The sequence below is a fragment of the Aspergillus costaricaensis genome (assembly GCF_003184835.1).
Source record: "Aspergillus costaricaensis CBS 115574 unplaced genomic scaffold BO79scaffold_11, whole genome shotgun sequence".
Classification (NCBI taxonomy): domain Eukaryota; kingdom Fungi; phylum Ascomycota; class Eurotiomycetes; order Eurotiales; family Aspergillaceae; genus Aspergillus; species Aspergillus costaricensis.
Window position 1 is genome coordinate 276,015 of NW_020291811.1, and position 12,433 is coordinate 288,447.

The following is a 12,433-nucleotide window of genomic DNA, read 5'->3' on the forward strand; positions in this document are numbered from 1 at the left end:
GGAACTTTCCGACTCAGTGCCTGATTTGCCTGATGTGCGCCTGGGGCACTCTCCAATGGCCCACGCCGATCCCGGGCTTCTTCATTCCTGCGAGTTTGAACGGACAAGCATAATCCCACGAGCATTTCTGACCCCAGTGGTTGGACCTCGTTTGACGCAGGAACTGCTTGGATAATTAACACAGACTGCTCGTATCCTGTTGCTCAGCTATTCGCCACCCTTAGTATCCCAATTCCATGGGTCTCTGGTCAACGAATTCGGCAGATCCTTGCTCCATTCGCAGGCCGCGTACTATCTCCATCTTCTCCCGTCTGGTCCTCTGCTCCACTCTGCTACTGGGTGTCAGCTTCATCTTAAAAACCCGCCCTCATCTGCTTCCATCCCTCCCCCACCTATCCCCCTCCTACTCCTCCTATACCCAACCCACCACCATGTCCTACCAACAAGAACGCTACATTGCCGAGCTGGCCGTCCAGCGGGCCACCCTCCTTACCCAGAAGGTCTTCAACGAGAAGGCCAAGGGCACCGTCTCCAAAGATGACAAGTCACCCGTTACCATTGGCGACTTCGGCGCCCAGGCCTTGATCATTCAGGCCATCCGCAAGAACTTCCCCAATGACGAGATCGTCGCCGAAGAGGAGGCCAGCAGCCTCCGCGAGGACAAGGCGCTGAGCGCCGAGATCTGGAGACTCGTTCAGGATATCAAGTTGGTGGACACCGAGAGCGACAACCTCCTGGGAGGCCCTCTGCCTAGCGAAGAAGCGATGCTGGACATCATCGACCAGGGCAAGAGTGCTGGTGGTGCCAAGGGTCGTATCTGGGCATTGGACCCCATTGACGGCACCAAGGGTTTCCTGCGTGGCGGTCAGTACGCCGTCTGTCTCGGTCTGATCGAAGACGGTGATGTCAAGGTTGGTGCCATTGGCTGCCCTAACCTGCCTATCAACGATGCCGAGACCATGTCCGCGGGCATCGGCGCCGAGCAGTCCAGCGGCACCGGCAAGGGTGTCCTCTTCTCCGCCATCCAGGGTGTTGGTTCCATCAGCCGGCCCCTCACCAACGGTGCTCTCGCGGAGAGCAAGTCCATCTCCATGCGCCCCGTCCCCGATATCGCTCAGGCCGTGTTCTGCGAGGGTGTCGAGGCCGGTCACTCCGCTCAGGACGACAACGCCGCCGTTGCTAAGCTTCTCGGTATCACCTCCCCCAGTGTGCGTCTGGACTCGCAGGCCAAGTACTGCTCGATTGCCCGCGGTGCTGGTGACATCTACTTGCGTCTGCCGGTGCGGAAGGACTACCAGGAGAAGATCTGGGACCACGCCGCGGGTGACCTGATCGTGCGGGAAGCTGGTGGTCAAGTGACGGATATCTACGGCCAGAGATTGGATTTCAGCAAGGGCAGGACCCTGGCGGCCAACAAGGGAGTTGTCGCGGCCCCCAAGGCCCTTCAGGACCAGGTCATTGGTGCTGTGAAGACTGTCCTGAAGTTGTAAGGGCTAGGTGACGACGATAAAGGGATTTTCTATCATGAATGTAATAGATTCTCGATCAGTTCTGTCAGACCGTGCACGCTAGATGCGTCTCTAAAAGTACATAAAAAGAAAGGATACCAATTGCGAACCAAAAGAACCGTGCTCGGATATACATGTACAGAAATAATAAACACAGTTTCGTTCCCCCAAAATATAGACGCCAATTTCAACGAATCTTCTTGTCCTTGAGCTTGATCGTCTCGCCGTTGACGAAGATACCCTTGCCCTTGTAAGGTTCCGGCTTGCGCCATTCACGGATCTCCGCCGCGAACTTGGTCACAAGCTGCTTGTCCACACTCTCCAGCAGGATACGAGTCGGCTGAGGTGTGCTGGCCTTGACGCCCTTGGGAATACCCAGTTCAATGGGGTGCGAGTATCCGACCTTCAGGGACACGAATTGCTGACCGGGGTATTGGGGCTCAACGGTGGTTGCCGTGGGTTCAATGGTAGCTCTGTAACCGACACCAACGAAACTCAGAATGCAAATGTGACCTTCCGAAACTCCGAGGATGTGGTTCTGTAGATGGGCGCGCATGGTTCCTAGAAAATACATCACTCGTCAATTATGATCCAGCAATGAATTCATTTCCAACGGAGTAACGCACCCCACATAGCACGCTGGTGAGTGATCTCTGAGTCTTGAACGGCAAGAGTAGCTTTGCGAAGGGCTTCATCGTAGTCGATTTTCACGTAGGAAGGGACGTTCAGCGACAATTCACCTAGCGCTCAAATGTCAGTTTCGCTCCGCTTTTCCGCCGCCGCCGTTATGAAGAGTAGCCATTGCTCCTTACCCAAGGGTCCTTTAACCTCAACGGCCATGTTAGGGAAGTCAACAGACTTGGCCTTGGTCTTGGGCTGAGGGAGGTCGATGAACTTCAGGGACACCTCCGGGGGCACGGTGATCGCGGCGCCGCCAACTCGCGATTGTACCGGGGACGTGGTCGAGAAAGGTTGTGTCCGGAGAGGGTGAGAGAAGGCAGGGACGAGGAAGTTGGGCAGAGGTCCTTGTCTCAAAGGACTCCGCGCAAGCTGCCTAAAGCAGCTCTGAGACAAGTAACATGACATGGCGACGGTAATTGTGGATTTGAGGTCTGGATGAGTGCTTGGGAACTCCGATGCCGACTGATTTTGTCCGGAGATCTTGCACTCCCGATGTGGTTAGTGTGGTGTCACGTGATTGGTTGTATAGATGGCGCGCTCTCACTTCCCTTTTACTTCCTCCACATCACAGAATGTTGTTTGAATAGCTGTGGAATTGTTTTTCTAAACCCTAGTTTGAGTTGATCTCTTGTTTTATCTATTGTTCTGATATGATCACCGGGTGTCTCAATCCTGTACTACGGCTTCAGATGTGCTGTTGCTTTGACTGTTGCTAAGATATCAATTGCTGCTTCGTACTTTTAGCTCGCAACTTGTATACCATCCAATCGCTATTCTTTTCTTTTATCTTCTCTGCTTGATAATATCTGCTATTCTAATAAGCATAACCTCTGCGCTTTTCTACAGCTAACATCCCCAGGGTTGCGACATATCACCACAGCCAAAATACCGGGAAGCTCAGGCATTAGAATGTCCTTCACTTTGTTACGCTACCTAATACTAATACTAAACATCTGCAATGCCACAATTTCTGCTAGTCCAATGGATGGTACGTCTGCTTACACTCTTGGTTGAGCTTACGCTAACCTACTAGCAAGTGCTTTCGGCCGAAGACCGAAATTCGAATATAGACGTCGATCTAGCCTCTTTATTGACTTCCAAAAGCCACCAACGAGAAGTACTATTTTCAGATGCACTTGGGCTTCTGCAGTCAATGCAGACTCTTCCATCCTGCCATCAAATGGCAGTTTCAAAACTGGTTACTTCCTGCCAGTCGATCGGGGGGAGATCTGACAAGCCGGACCCACACACATTTACGACGCTGGAGCACATCCGCTCAATATACGCGGCAAGACTTGCCATATGTGAGCTCAATGAGGCGGGTGCTGCAGTTCCCACTTCATGTCATTCTATAACTATGCGGCTGCCGCAGAAGAAAGGGCTCTTCGGGCTGTCCACCGGTTATAAGACCCATTTCAATACTGCAGAAACCGTAGCCAAAGGACAATTGGAGTCCTGTCTTCGTTCTCTAGAGTCACGGCCCCAGTGGTGGACATCATATAGTAACAGTAGGCAAAATGCCGTGGTCATATGCCAAGCAGCCAGATTCGAGAATGAAAGGGAGGAAATTATTGAACTCCACCGGTCTATTATTGAAGGCACGATAAAGCTTGATCATGGGCTGCAGGAAGCATTGAAAGTGGCTGCAACTGGGATTTCTCAATATAAGGAGTTCCTGCAATCAGTCGAAGTCATGAGAAGCAAGCTGGTCGTCAGCATGGAGGAGACGGAGATGCACTTCAAAACTAGGCTCGAGAATTTGATCCTCGACATGGGTGTCCACGTTGGCTCGATCCTAGAGCCTGTGGTTTCCACTATTAGGAATCTACATAGCAGCACGGCGTCTCTTGACAAAGTTAGTAAATCACAGCTTGCTAGAGCTATGACTGACGTATAGCAGGATATAGCAAACGCAGCAGAAGGTGTCAACAACTTACGGGACATCTTGAAGCTCGTTCAGGATGAAGGCATAGCATGGGGCCAACAGCAAGCAGTGACTCGACAACAGGATGCTCTTGCGTTTAGTGACCTAGTTTCAGACGTTCAAGGCGACATGGAAAAGCTGTCTGGTACTGTAGCAAACTTCGAGTCTGCCCTAGTAAGCCCTGCCTTTCCATAAACTTCTAGAGATTGACTGTGGTAGGAATGGCTTGCGGGCAGGTTTGTCCATATACTTGAGCAAGAGCAAGACATATCTAAGGTTAGCATTAGCCTGTTAGAATGGGTAATTAGCTAACCTTCTCAGCGTCTGAGTAATCTTGAAATCGCCCTAAGTGGATCTCAAATAATCGCCGAGGACTTGCGCAACGCTCAGCTAGGGCAGAATGAACTTCAAGAGCATCTCCTCACAAACATACGGATCTCTCAAGCTCTTGTCGATAAAACAACAGCCGCAGCTGCGAACCTGCAGACAATTGTCGACGACACCGTGAAACGATATGAAGAGGTGCCTGCTTCAAGACGTCTCTTAGGCTCATACCCTGCACCCGTGTATAGCCTTCTAATCGGCTTTGTTGGTGCACAGAGCCCCAAGGCAGCGCTAGTGTTACTCGTTGTTTCCATATGTATGTAATCAATGGTCTATGCATGACTTAGGCTTGTTGCTGATATTGTTGATCACAGATCATTTCCTCCTTGACTCATGATATCACGGTGACGTGCATAATGTGGCTTTCTATACTATTGCTGTCATATATCTATAACATGATACTCAGTGATCAAAATGATACACTATACGATGGTCTGGCTTTCAGTATATTTGCAATGAGCGATAGCACCTTAATGTAGCACTAAGGGACTGTCAGGGGCCGCTCCGTATACTGGTGTAAGAGAATAGTAAACCTCTGAGTAAAGAGATAATTATAGCAGATCCTATAGAAAAAAAATGTCAACCAAACGGTGATAAGCTACCCGGAAGAAAAAGATACTGACTACCTAGAGGCAGGCTCTAGGCATAGTATGAACAAGGGATGAGAAGTTAGTCCAGATGGACTGCCTGAGCCTTTAGGGTTAAACTGGGCAGAAAACAGCGGTATTATGCGGCAGAAAAGCGCCCGCCGATCAGCAGTCAGTCTCCCTCCACCCTTCGCCATTCCCTCCCAGCCTCGCTGATCTCGATCTCGACCTCAATTGTCTGAAGAAAATCTGTGACCAGGCGAATAAATATTTAAACTGTACGTGCTTCATTCCTACACTGTCATTTATATCCCTTCTTCCCGGAGACATCAATCGCAACCCCCGCAGCAAACGTCTCCGATCCACACGCAGACCGCCTTCGCAGCTGGAGCGGGCATCTGGGGTTGCGGTGTTCTCCCCCCAGAGCGCCACCTTCGAAGCAAGGTTAGCTGGCTTGATCTCCCCGAGACATTGCTGTGGATGGCGCAGGGGGTGGTTGCACACTCTAAAGGTGGTGCGAGCTCCTACTCGGTGGAAGATCGAACACGATGCGTTTCCTTTCTGCCTGGTGATAAGCTGACTTGCTCCCCGCGACTAGCGTTGAGCCTTGATCGCTGGTTCACCACTCGAGCTACCACGGATCGTTTTTATTGGTCGTATCGTCCGGCATCGTGAGCGCGTACAGTCGCATTAAACCCGCGATCGGAGCGCACCCAGCTTTTTCACTACAACGTCACACAAGATAATGACCGATCCCACTTCCGACGCACCTGCTATGGACGAGTTCGCGCAGACTCGAGGTGGCGATGACCTCTTCGACGATGAGATCGTCCCCGTTCCCGCCGTTGAACAGCAACCTGAACCCGAAGTCCACACGGAACCTGCCCCCGCTCCTGTTGTTGAAAGCGATGCGCCGCCACCTGCTCGAACTGACACCCCATCATCACGGTCGCGTGGAGGCGAAAGGCGAGGACGGGGTCGAGGCAGAGGACGTGGTGGGCGGGGATCGCATAATGGAGGCCGTCGTGGGGACGGGGCTGTGAAGAACAAGCCAGTTGAAAGTGCTCCTGAGCATGAGAATAAGAATGGAGAGGGTTCGACTCCGGAGTCGCCGGCTGAGGGAGATCAGAATGGCAAGGAGGAGACAACGGCGTCGGATCCTAAGCAGGCTGCGGCCGCAGAGGGACCGCGCGTGCCTGCGGTTCGCGGAGACAGAAGTGCTACGGGTGGTTTAAAGAAGGTAGGAGCATCCACGATATCTAGATGTATGCTTGCTAATGCGCTCCTAGCCGAAACTTACCGAAGAAGAACTGTCCCGTCGTATTGCTGCCGCCAAAGAAAACGCTGCCAAAGTTGCCGCTGCACATGCTCGAGCTGAGGCAGACCAGGCGTCGTTCCTTGAGCGCGAGAAGGTTGCCGAAGAGAAGCGACGCCAAGAACGCCAGCATCGCAAGGCCATGGATAATGAGCGGGAGCGTAACCGACTACGCAAACTGGGTGCCTTGAACGGAAGGGAGTGGGACGCCGAGAAGAAGGATGAACATTACAATCCCCGTGGTGGCAGGGGCGGCTTCCGACGAGGTATGCACGGCGGTGTGTCTGGATATGTCCGGCGAGACTTTGATTCCCAGCCCAGTGAAGAAGCCAGTGAAGACGCCCGTCCACCTCATCATCGAGGCCGCGGACGTGGTGGTCGAGGTGGACGTGGCCGCGGTGGACATCGCGGGCCTCGAGGAGATATTGCAGCGTCCGATGGTGCTGCTGACCAGCCTGCTTCGGGTGAAACCAAGCCTAAAGCATCTGCTCCAGTCATCAATAACGAGTCTGAGTTCCCATCTCTACCTGGAAGTGAGAAGAAAGAGAAGGAGAAGGCTGGTGAGGAAGCGCCCCCTACCCCTGATCTGCTCAAGTCGGACTCCTTGTCACCAGTGGCGGGAGCTTCCTGGGCCGATCAAGTCGAGTCTCAGTAATCATACATTTACGAATCTGCCCGCTTTCCTGATCATTGTGATATGATTTCAACTCTAATATGCGCCAAAGACACATGAATTCTTGCACTCATATTCCCCTAAACAGTACTTGTTGCTTGCTTTGATACGATATCATTCGAATGGCCTACGAAAGCCTTGCCCATCACTATGCGTCTTTTTCAATATCCTTATCCTTCAAGAGATGAAAGCTTTGCTTATACCTGCTTGGTTAGCTATGACGTGATGTACATACCTATACCGCACCGCAATAGAGGCGAGTCTCATCCCACTGCCTTGGGGTATACGAATTAGCCGTACTAGATACTAGGACATCACCTGCATGAACTATGCGATCATCATTCATCCAATGCCCATCAATACAGTCAGTCCAGAACGCCCTAAGTCGTGGCATTCTTCTGCGTAGCTTCCATGGATATAACATCCTGACTAAGCCGAGTGGCAATAAACGGCCAATCAAGCAGACCCCTATGACGTTTGTTCATGATGAGATCACTGCCCTTCATGAGAGATTCTCGACTATAAATCGCCCAATTTCGATCAGAGACAGAGATTGATTTATCATTGTTATCTCTATATAACTCAAGCCAAACATCTAGGTAAGTTAATCGCCATCTGGTTATACGAAAATCAAAATATATCATCACCACAACCATCTACCCCAACTATATATACATATACAACGTCACCGACATCGCCCCAAAAACATAAATTCAAACCAAACTAACAAACCCTCTCTAGAACAACACATTTTACTTTCCCAAACCTTTCACACCTTATAATATACATACAACGAAAATGTCCCAAAACCGTCTTCCAGGCTCCACCCGCGGCGGCGCCAGCGCCCAACCCACACCAGCCAACAACTCCGGCGGAGGCAGCGGCTGGGGCGACGAGGGCTATCCCAAGGGAGGAGGTCTAGGAACAGCGAACCAGACGTCGTCGGACGATGGGGTTCCTGTACGTTCATCCATCCCACTACCCCTTTCTTTACCTACCCTCTTCTTGGAAAGCAATGCTAAATAGATCTATGTGATTAGTCCGACATCCTCACCACGCCCGCCCTGCAAGGAATCTCGCAGCAAAAGCAAGCCGCAGAGCAAAAGTTCATGAATCGGTGGGATGAAGGACATGATGAGCGGGAGGGAACTTGTGCTACGGAAGATCATAGCTTCATGGGCACGAAGCCTGGTGGGTCGGATGCGTTGCCCGGTTGGAATGTGCTGAAGGATAAGTTGGGATTGTAAGCTTGCCTGCCTGCTACTCCTTCCTTCCTGATGCTCTGGCTGTTCCGTTTTTGGGATGCGGGCTGATGGGGTGGGGTTGGGTTTTTAGTCTTTATCCGGAGTAATTGGGATTTTTCTTCTGGGGTTGGTAGGGTTAATGAATGATATGAATGAATGGTATCAAATGAAATATGGTTTTGGGAATTGAGAATTTGTTATGTATTTATTGGGGAGGGATGTTAAGAGGGGTTGAACAGGCGTTGATAGTGAGATTGATGTGATATGGTTGGTTTATTGTATTAGTATAGCATGTATGTAACATTGAAGATGGATGCATTGTTTATGATAGCTTTTCCGTCTCGTCTATTCTTTCTTGGCTGTCTTGCCCTTGATTCGGTCTCGTAGGGCTACTATCTTGCCCCCCAGGCGTCCCTTAAGGGTTTGCGCGGTCAACGCGGAGGCTTCTTCGGCCGTAACGAAGCGACGGACAAGAAGGTTAAAGATGCTGCCGAAGGCGAGCGCAACTACGGTGCTGGTCAGGATGATCACGTTGTATGGCATGCTGAAGTCGGGGGTGGGAAGCGGGAGGAGAAGGCTGGTGGTGCGGATATAGATCGGGTGGTTTTGGCCGTTCGCTGCGTCGAGCTTAATTACGGCGGGAGCGACGTTGAAGCCGCGGTTCGCGTCCGGGGGATATTCTGTGTACCGCAGGATCGCTTTCTCAAAGTCGTATGTGAGAGTCACAGTTGACGCAGGCGGTATCGTCATTGCCAGCTCCAGCTGTGTTCCTCGCTCTCGGTCGATGGCCGGTCGGTAGAAGGATTCACGGATAAATTGGGAGGCGGGTACTTGTTGGCGTAGTCCATCGCGGCCTGTGATAGAAGCCTGCAGTGTGTGGACATATGGTCGGAGAAACCATGGTAGTGTCTCAAAGTAAATGAAGTCGACAGAGTTGGAGTCAGACGGGTTGTCGAAGATGATCCGCATGCCACCGCGCTCTTGGCCGTGACCAACAATCGTTCTCTCCGCGCTCAAGACAGGCTCATCAAGTGGCACATGAGTGGTAACTTCTTGTTCAGGGATGGTGATGTCGAACGGAGTAGAAGGCTCCAAAGTGAAACAGCGAGTGAAGCCATCCGGCCTCTTGGTCTCCACTGCACCTGGAGTAACAATTACCTCGCGCTCATGCGGCACCCGTAGGCAGACCGGCTCTTGAGAAGCATTATCCGTGAGAGGACAAGCGCCACTGAGGGTGCGTCCGAAGATTTCCGTCAAGCTCCAGCCCTTTTCCGATGTGCTTTCCAAAGGATAGCAGGTATCATCGGAATGGTAGGGCTTGGATGTATCGCATGCAAGCTGATCAGAAGGTACAGGTCGCGGAATGGGATTGCCTGCATAGTCATTAGTATATGAATCAGACTTCAAGTGCCAATAAACGAACCGCGGGGTCGCTTCGACCGGTCAATATCAAGGACAATGTCCACGGTCTGATCGACATGCACGTAACACTCTCCTGGCTGAGGACAGACAGGAATGACATCCACAGACATGCTCTGCCAAGACGCATCAAACAGCTTATGTCCATCTAGAAGGCTAGAAACGCCTGCCTTGCCCTTGCACGGAAGTAACTTCAGGAATGGCGTAAGGTTTTCAGTGCAGACCACCTCACCAGGAAGTGTCCCGTGTAGCAGATGCAGATTACTGGAAGCTGGATGGTCTCCCATAAGTTCGAATGAAGCAACGGGGCGAGTGGTTCGGGTTGAGTCGATGAAATTCAGCGAGGCGCAAAACAATCCCGACAGAGACTGAGTCAGGGTAATCCATTTCGCAGAGGCCCTACTGTCCATCAGTATCATTGCACATGCTACGTCGTCCTCTCCTTCCCGGTCACACATACGCTTCATCATTGGGTGCATCTATCCATGCCCATAGCTCAACACCAGTACCACCCTCTTTGCTCCCGTTCCAAGGACGGGGACCCCAGCTCTCAGCATCCCATCGTCCAGTAGTGAACCGCAGATGAAGCTCCTTCGTGTTGGCGTGCTGTAGGATCTGACCTAATGCTCTCGGAAAGTAGCGGAAATGGCGTTCATCGAAGGACTCTTGGGACTCATTGCCACGAAAGTTGAAAGATGCTAACAAGGATGATTGCGGGAGTGGTTGGAGGTATAGGCTCTCGTGGTAGTCGGAAGTCGCTGATGTGAACGAAGAGAGCGCGACAACGAAAAGTAAAGTAAGGAGAGAGAGGACCGTCATCACGTCATGCTTGCCGATGCAGAAAGTTCTAGATACTGTGTAGTGATTCTATCGCGTACCTCACTACCACTAGCCTGCCATACACGGAGTGTAAGTTCAGTCCTCCGAGCGGCGGAGAAGAACGCTCGATTGCGATTTAATTCAAGCAAAGCTGAATAACAGGCTGACCGGGCCGCGCGACAGTATCAAGCCTGCATAAGATGTATCAAGCGTCAGAGTGTCCAGATCATGGCACCGATGTCGCCAACTAGTAGTAAGGTGGAAAGGCCGAGCTGTACTCCGCAAATCAGCGGGAATCGACAGGGGGACTCCGGTTCAACTTATATAAGCGCCAGCCGCGGTTAGCGCCACGCCCGCAGAATCTCGACTCTCCATCGCAATCTCCATTCAATCTCTCAGTTACGCTCTGACCATTCGTGCTCTCCCCACCCTTCATTCTCCCTCTGGCATCATCCCATCATGGCGGCGGAACAGAGAAAGCTGCTTGAGCAGCTTATGGGAGGTAAGTTGCCCAATCCTAGCTTCTACCAAGCTCTAAACAACAGCTAATCCAATTCTTTTTCCAGCGGACCAACTCATAGGTACCGGCGCTCCCTCTCGCAATGCGCAGCTCCAAATCACCGATCCGAAAGTCTGTCGCTCGTATCTTGTCGGCACTTGTCCGCATGACCTCTTCACCAATACCAAGCAAGATCTGGGCCCTTGCCAGAAAGTTCACAGCGAAGGATTGAAGACGGAGTATGAGACCGCCTCGGCGGCCGAGAAGGCCAAATGGGGATTCGATTACGACTATATGCGCGACATGCAGAAATACATCGATGATTGTGACCGACGTATTGATACCGCTCAGCGACGCTTGGAAAAGACTCCGGATGAGATCAGGCAGACCAACAACTTGGTAAGGCATACACTCACCCCCATCTACAGGATACTTCAAGCAGCCAAGAGAAGACATGGGGCTAACCACATCTCCAACAATATAGCTGAAACAAATCTCCGACCTAACGAAAACCATCAACACGGGCCTCCTCGAGATCTCGGTGTTGGGCGAAACCGGCTCCGTCGCACAGGCCCTGAACGAACTGCACAAGATCCGCACCGCCAAGCACCAGAAAGAGACATGTGAACGCGAATTGAAGAACCTCCAAGATACCTCCGGTCCGTCGGGTCATCAGAAGCTGCAAGTGTGCGATGTCTGCGGCGCGTACCTGAGTCGTCTCGATAACGATCGTCGGTTGGCGGACCATTTCTTCGGAAAGATGCACATGGGATACTCGGACATGCGCAAGGGGTTTAAGAAGCTCAGCGAGGAGCTTAAGGGACGGCCTCCGCCGGTTCGTCACCACGATGACGATGATGGTGGCTGGGGTGGACGCTCCGGTGGTGGACGTGGTCCTAGGTATGGCGGTGGTGGTTACAAGAAGCGCGGTCCTCGCTGGTAAAATATTGATGAAGCGTCTTGTCTTTTTTCTTTTCTTGGAGTTTATTCTGCAATGCTGTTGTAATTTGTCTGGATTTGCATAGCGCAGGCGTTCTTGTTACTACTACGTCTGGGATGTTACGGATTAAATAAAAATATAATAAACATGTACAGGCCGACTGCATTGCTTTCAACTTTCGTCTCCGGATCCCCTATGCGGACGTGTGACAATGAGGACTGAGTAGTAGTAATAGTATTACGATAATATCATATTCGAGTTGTTTACTGAGTATATGAAGTCATCATAGAGAAGAATGGTATAAAATAGTAGAATAGTGTTCATTTTGACATACAAATTCAACGCATGTAAAACAGCATGCGGATAAGAACAAGATGAGATGAGGGGAAATTCCATAGTAAAAAAAGAAAAGAAAAAAAAAAGGAGAAGGGATAAAAATA

The 12,433-nt window shown here is 51.2% G+C and overlaps 7 protein-coding genes across 7 annotated transcripts; 5 read left to right on the plus strand and 2 right to left on the minus strand.

Moving 5' to 3' along the window:
* The first annotated feature begins 145 nt into the window (after positions 1 to 145).
* On the plus strand, positions 146 to 1,635 carry BO79DRAFT_208436 (3'(2'),5'-bisphosphate nucleotidase). Its single transcript, XM_025682397.1, has one exon. It carries the CDS (start codon positions 237 to 239, stop codon positions 1,488 to 1,490), a length of 1,254 nt encoding a protein of 417 aa, XP_025540989.1. The 5' UTR covers positions 146 to 236; the 3' UTR covers positions 1,491 to 1,635.
* On the minus strand, positions 1,566 to 2,621 carry BO79DRAFT_208437 (mitochondrial 54S ribosomal protein uL6m). Its single transcript, XM_025682398.1, has 3 exons — positions 2,321 to 2,621; positions 2,135 to 2,248; positions 1,566 to 2,069 (listed from the first exon to the last, which is right to left on the minus strand). The coding sequence occupies exons 1-3, from the start codon at positions 2,592 to 2,594 to the stop codon at positions 1,696 to 1,698; spliced, it is 762 nt and encodes a 253-aa protein (XP_025540990.1). The 5' UTR covers positions 2,595 to 2,621; the 3' UTR covers positions 1,566 to 1,695.
* A 925-nt stretch (positions 2,622 to 3,546) lies between these two features.
* Positions 3,547 to 4,784, plus strand: BO79DRAFT_144448 (putative nuclear membrane fusion protein Kar5; the record flags this gene model as incomplete). Its single annotated transcript, XM_025678384.1, has 5 exons — positions 3,547 to 4,044; positions 4,090 to 4,287; positions 4,333 to 4,389; positions 4,435 to 4,635; positions 4,686 to 4,784. The coding sequence occupies 5 exons, from the start codon at positions 3,547 to 3,549 to the stop codon at positions 4,782 to 4,784; spliced, it is 1,053 nt and encodes a 350-aa protein (XP_025540991.1).
* Positions 4,785 to 5,829: 1,045 nt separating this feature from the next.
* On the plus strand, positions 5,830 to 7,054 carry BO79DRAFT_216330 (uncharacterized protein; the record flags this gene model as incomplete). Its single annotated transcript, XM_025683313.1, has 2 exons — positions 5,830 to 6,324; positions 6,374 to 7,054. 2 exons carry the CDS (start codon positions 5,830 to 5,832, stop codon positions 7,052 to 7,054), a joined length of 1,176 nt encoding a protein of 391 aa, XP_025540992.1.
* Positions 7,055 to 7,617: 563 nt separating this feature from the next.
* On the plus strand, positions 7,618 to 8,561 carry BO79DRAFT_208439 (uncharacterized protein). The gene is made up of 4 exons (XM_025682399.1): positions 7,618 to 7,671; positions 7,814 to 8,032; positions 8,113 to 8,315; positions 8,408 to 8,561. The coding sequence occupies exons 2-4, from the start codon at positions 7,871 to 7,873 to the stop codon at positions 8,421 to 8,423; spliced, it is 381 nt and encodes a 126-aa protein (XP_025540993.1). The 5' UTR covers positions 7,618 to 7,671; positions 7,814 to 7,870; the 3' UTR covers positions 8,424 to 8,561.
* Positions 8,562 to 10,791, minus strand: gpi16 (GPI-anchor transamidase subunit GPI16). Its single transcript, XM_025680902.1, has 3 exons — positions 10,196 to 10,791; positions 9,740 to 10,134; positions 8,562 to 9,689 (listed from the first exon to the last, which is right to left on the minus strand). Exons 1-3 carry the CDS (start codon positions 10,552 to 10,554, stop codon positions 8,662 to 8,664), a joined length of 1,782 nt encoding a protein of 593 aa, XP_025540994.1. The 5' UTR covers positions 10,555 to 10,791; the 3' UTR covers positions 8,562 to 8,661.
* A 174-nt stretch (positions 10,792 to 10,965) lies between these two features.
* On the plus strand, positions 10,966 to 12,144 carry BO79DRAFT_244546 (LUC7 domain-containing protein). Its single transcript, XM_025685381.1, has 3 exons — positions 10,966 to 11,056; positions 11,121 to 11,452; positions 11,538 to 12,144. Exons 1-3 carry the CDS (start codon positions 11,014 to 11,016, stop codon positions 11,994 to 11,996), a joined length of 834 nt encoding a protein of 277 aa, XP_025540995.1. The 5' UTR covers positions 10,966 to 11,013; the 3' UTR covers positions 11,997 to 12,144.
* Positions 12,145 to 12,433: the final 289 nt, after the last annotated feature.

Excerpts from the sequence above, each read along its gene's own strand:
- BO79DRAFT_208436 (XM_025682397.1), top strand. The coding sequence starts at position 237 with ATGGGTCTCTGGTCAACGAATTCGGCAGATCCTTGCTCCATTCGCAGG.
- BO79DRAFT_208437 (XM_025682398.1), bottom strand. The coding sequence starts at position 2,594 with ATGTCATGTTACTTGTCTCAGAGCTGCTTTAGGCAGCTTGCGCGGAGT. Across the intron at positions 2,249-2,320 it reads TGAGGTTAAAGGACCCTTGG|GTGAATTGTCGCTGAACGTC; the intron begins GTAAGGAGCAAT and ends TTTGAGCGCTAG. Across the intron at positions 2,070-2,134 it reads TCACCAGCGTGCTATGTGGG|GAACCATGCGCGCCCATCTA; the intron begins GTGCGTTACTCC and ends TGTATTTTCTAG.
- BO79DRAFT_208439 (XM_025682399.1), top strand. The coding sequence starts at position 7,871 with ATGTCCCAAAACCGTCTTCCAGGCTCCACCCGCGGCGGCGCCAGCGCC. Across the intron at positions 8,033-8,112 it reads CGTCGGACGATGGGGTTCCT|TCCGACATCCTCACCACGCC; the intron begins GTACGTTCATCC and ends CTATGTGATTAG.
- gpi16 (XM_025680902.1), bottom strand. The coding sequence starts at position 10,554 with ATGACGGTCCTCTCTCTCCTTACTTTACTTTTCGTTGTCGCGCTCTCT. Across the intron at positions 10,135-10,195 it reads GATGCACCCAATGATGAAGC|GGCCTCTGCGAAATGGATTA; the intron begins GTATGTGTGACC and ends GATGGACAGTAG. Across the intron at positions 9,690-9,739 it reads CCGGTCGAAGCGACCCCGCG|GCAATCCCATTCCGCGACCT; the intron begins GTTCGTTTATTG and ends ATGACTATGCAG.
- BO79DRAFT_244546 (XM_025685381.1), top strand. The coding sequence starts at position 11,014 with ATGGCGGCGGAACAGAGAAAGCTGCTTGAGCAGCTTATGGGAG. Across the intron at positions 11,057-11,120 it reads GCTTGAGCAGCTTATGGGAG|CGGACCAACTCATAGGTACC; the intron begins GTAAGTTGCCCA and ends TTCTTTTTCCAG. Across the intron at positions 11,453-11,537 it reads TCAGGCAGACCAACAACTTG|CTGAAACAAATCTCCGACCT; the intron begins GTAAGGCATACA and ends CCAACAATATAG.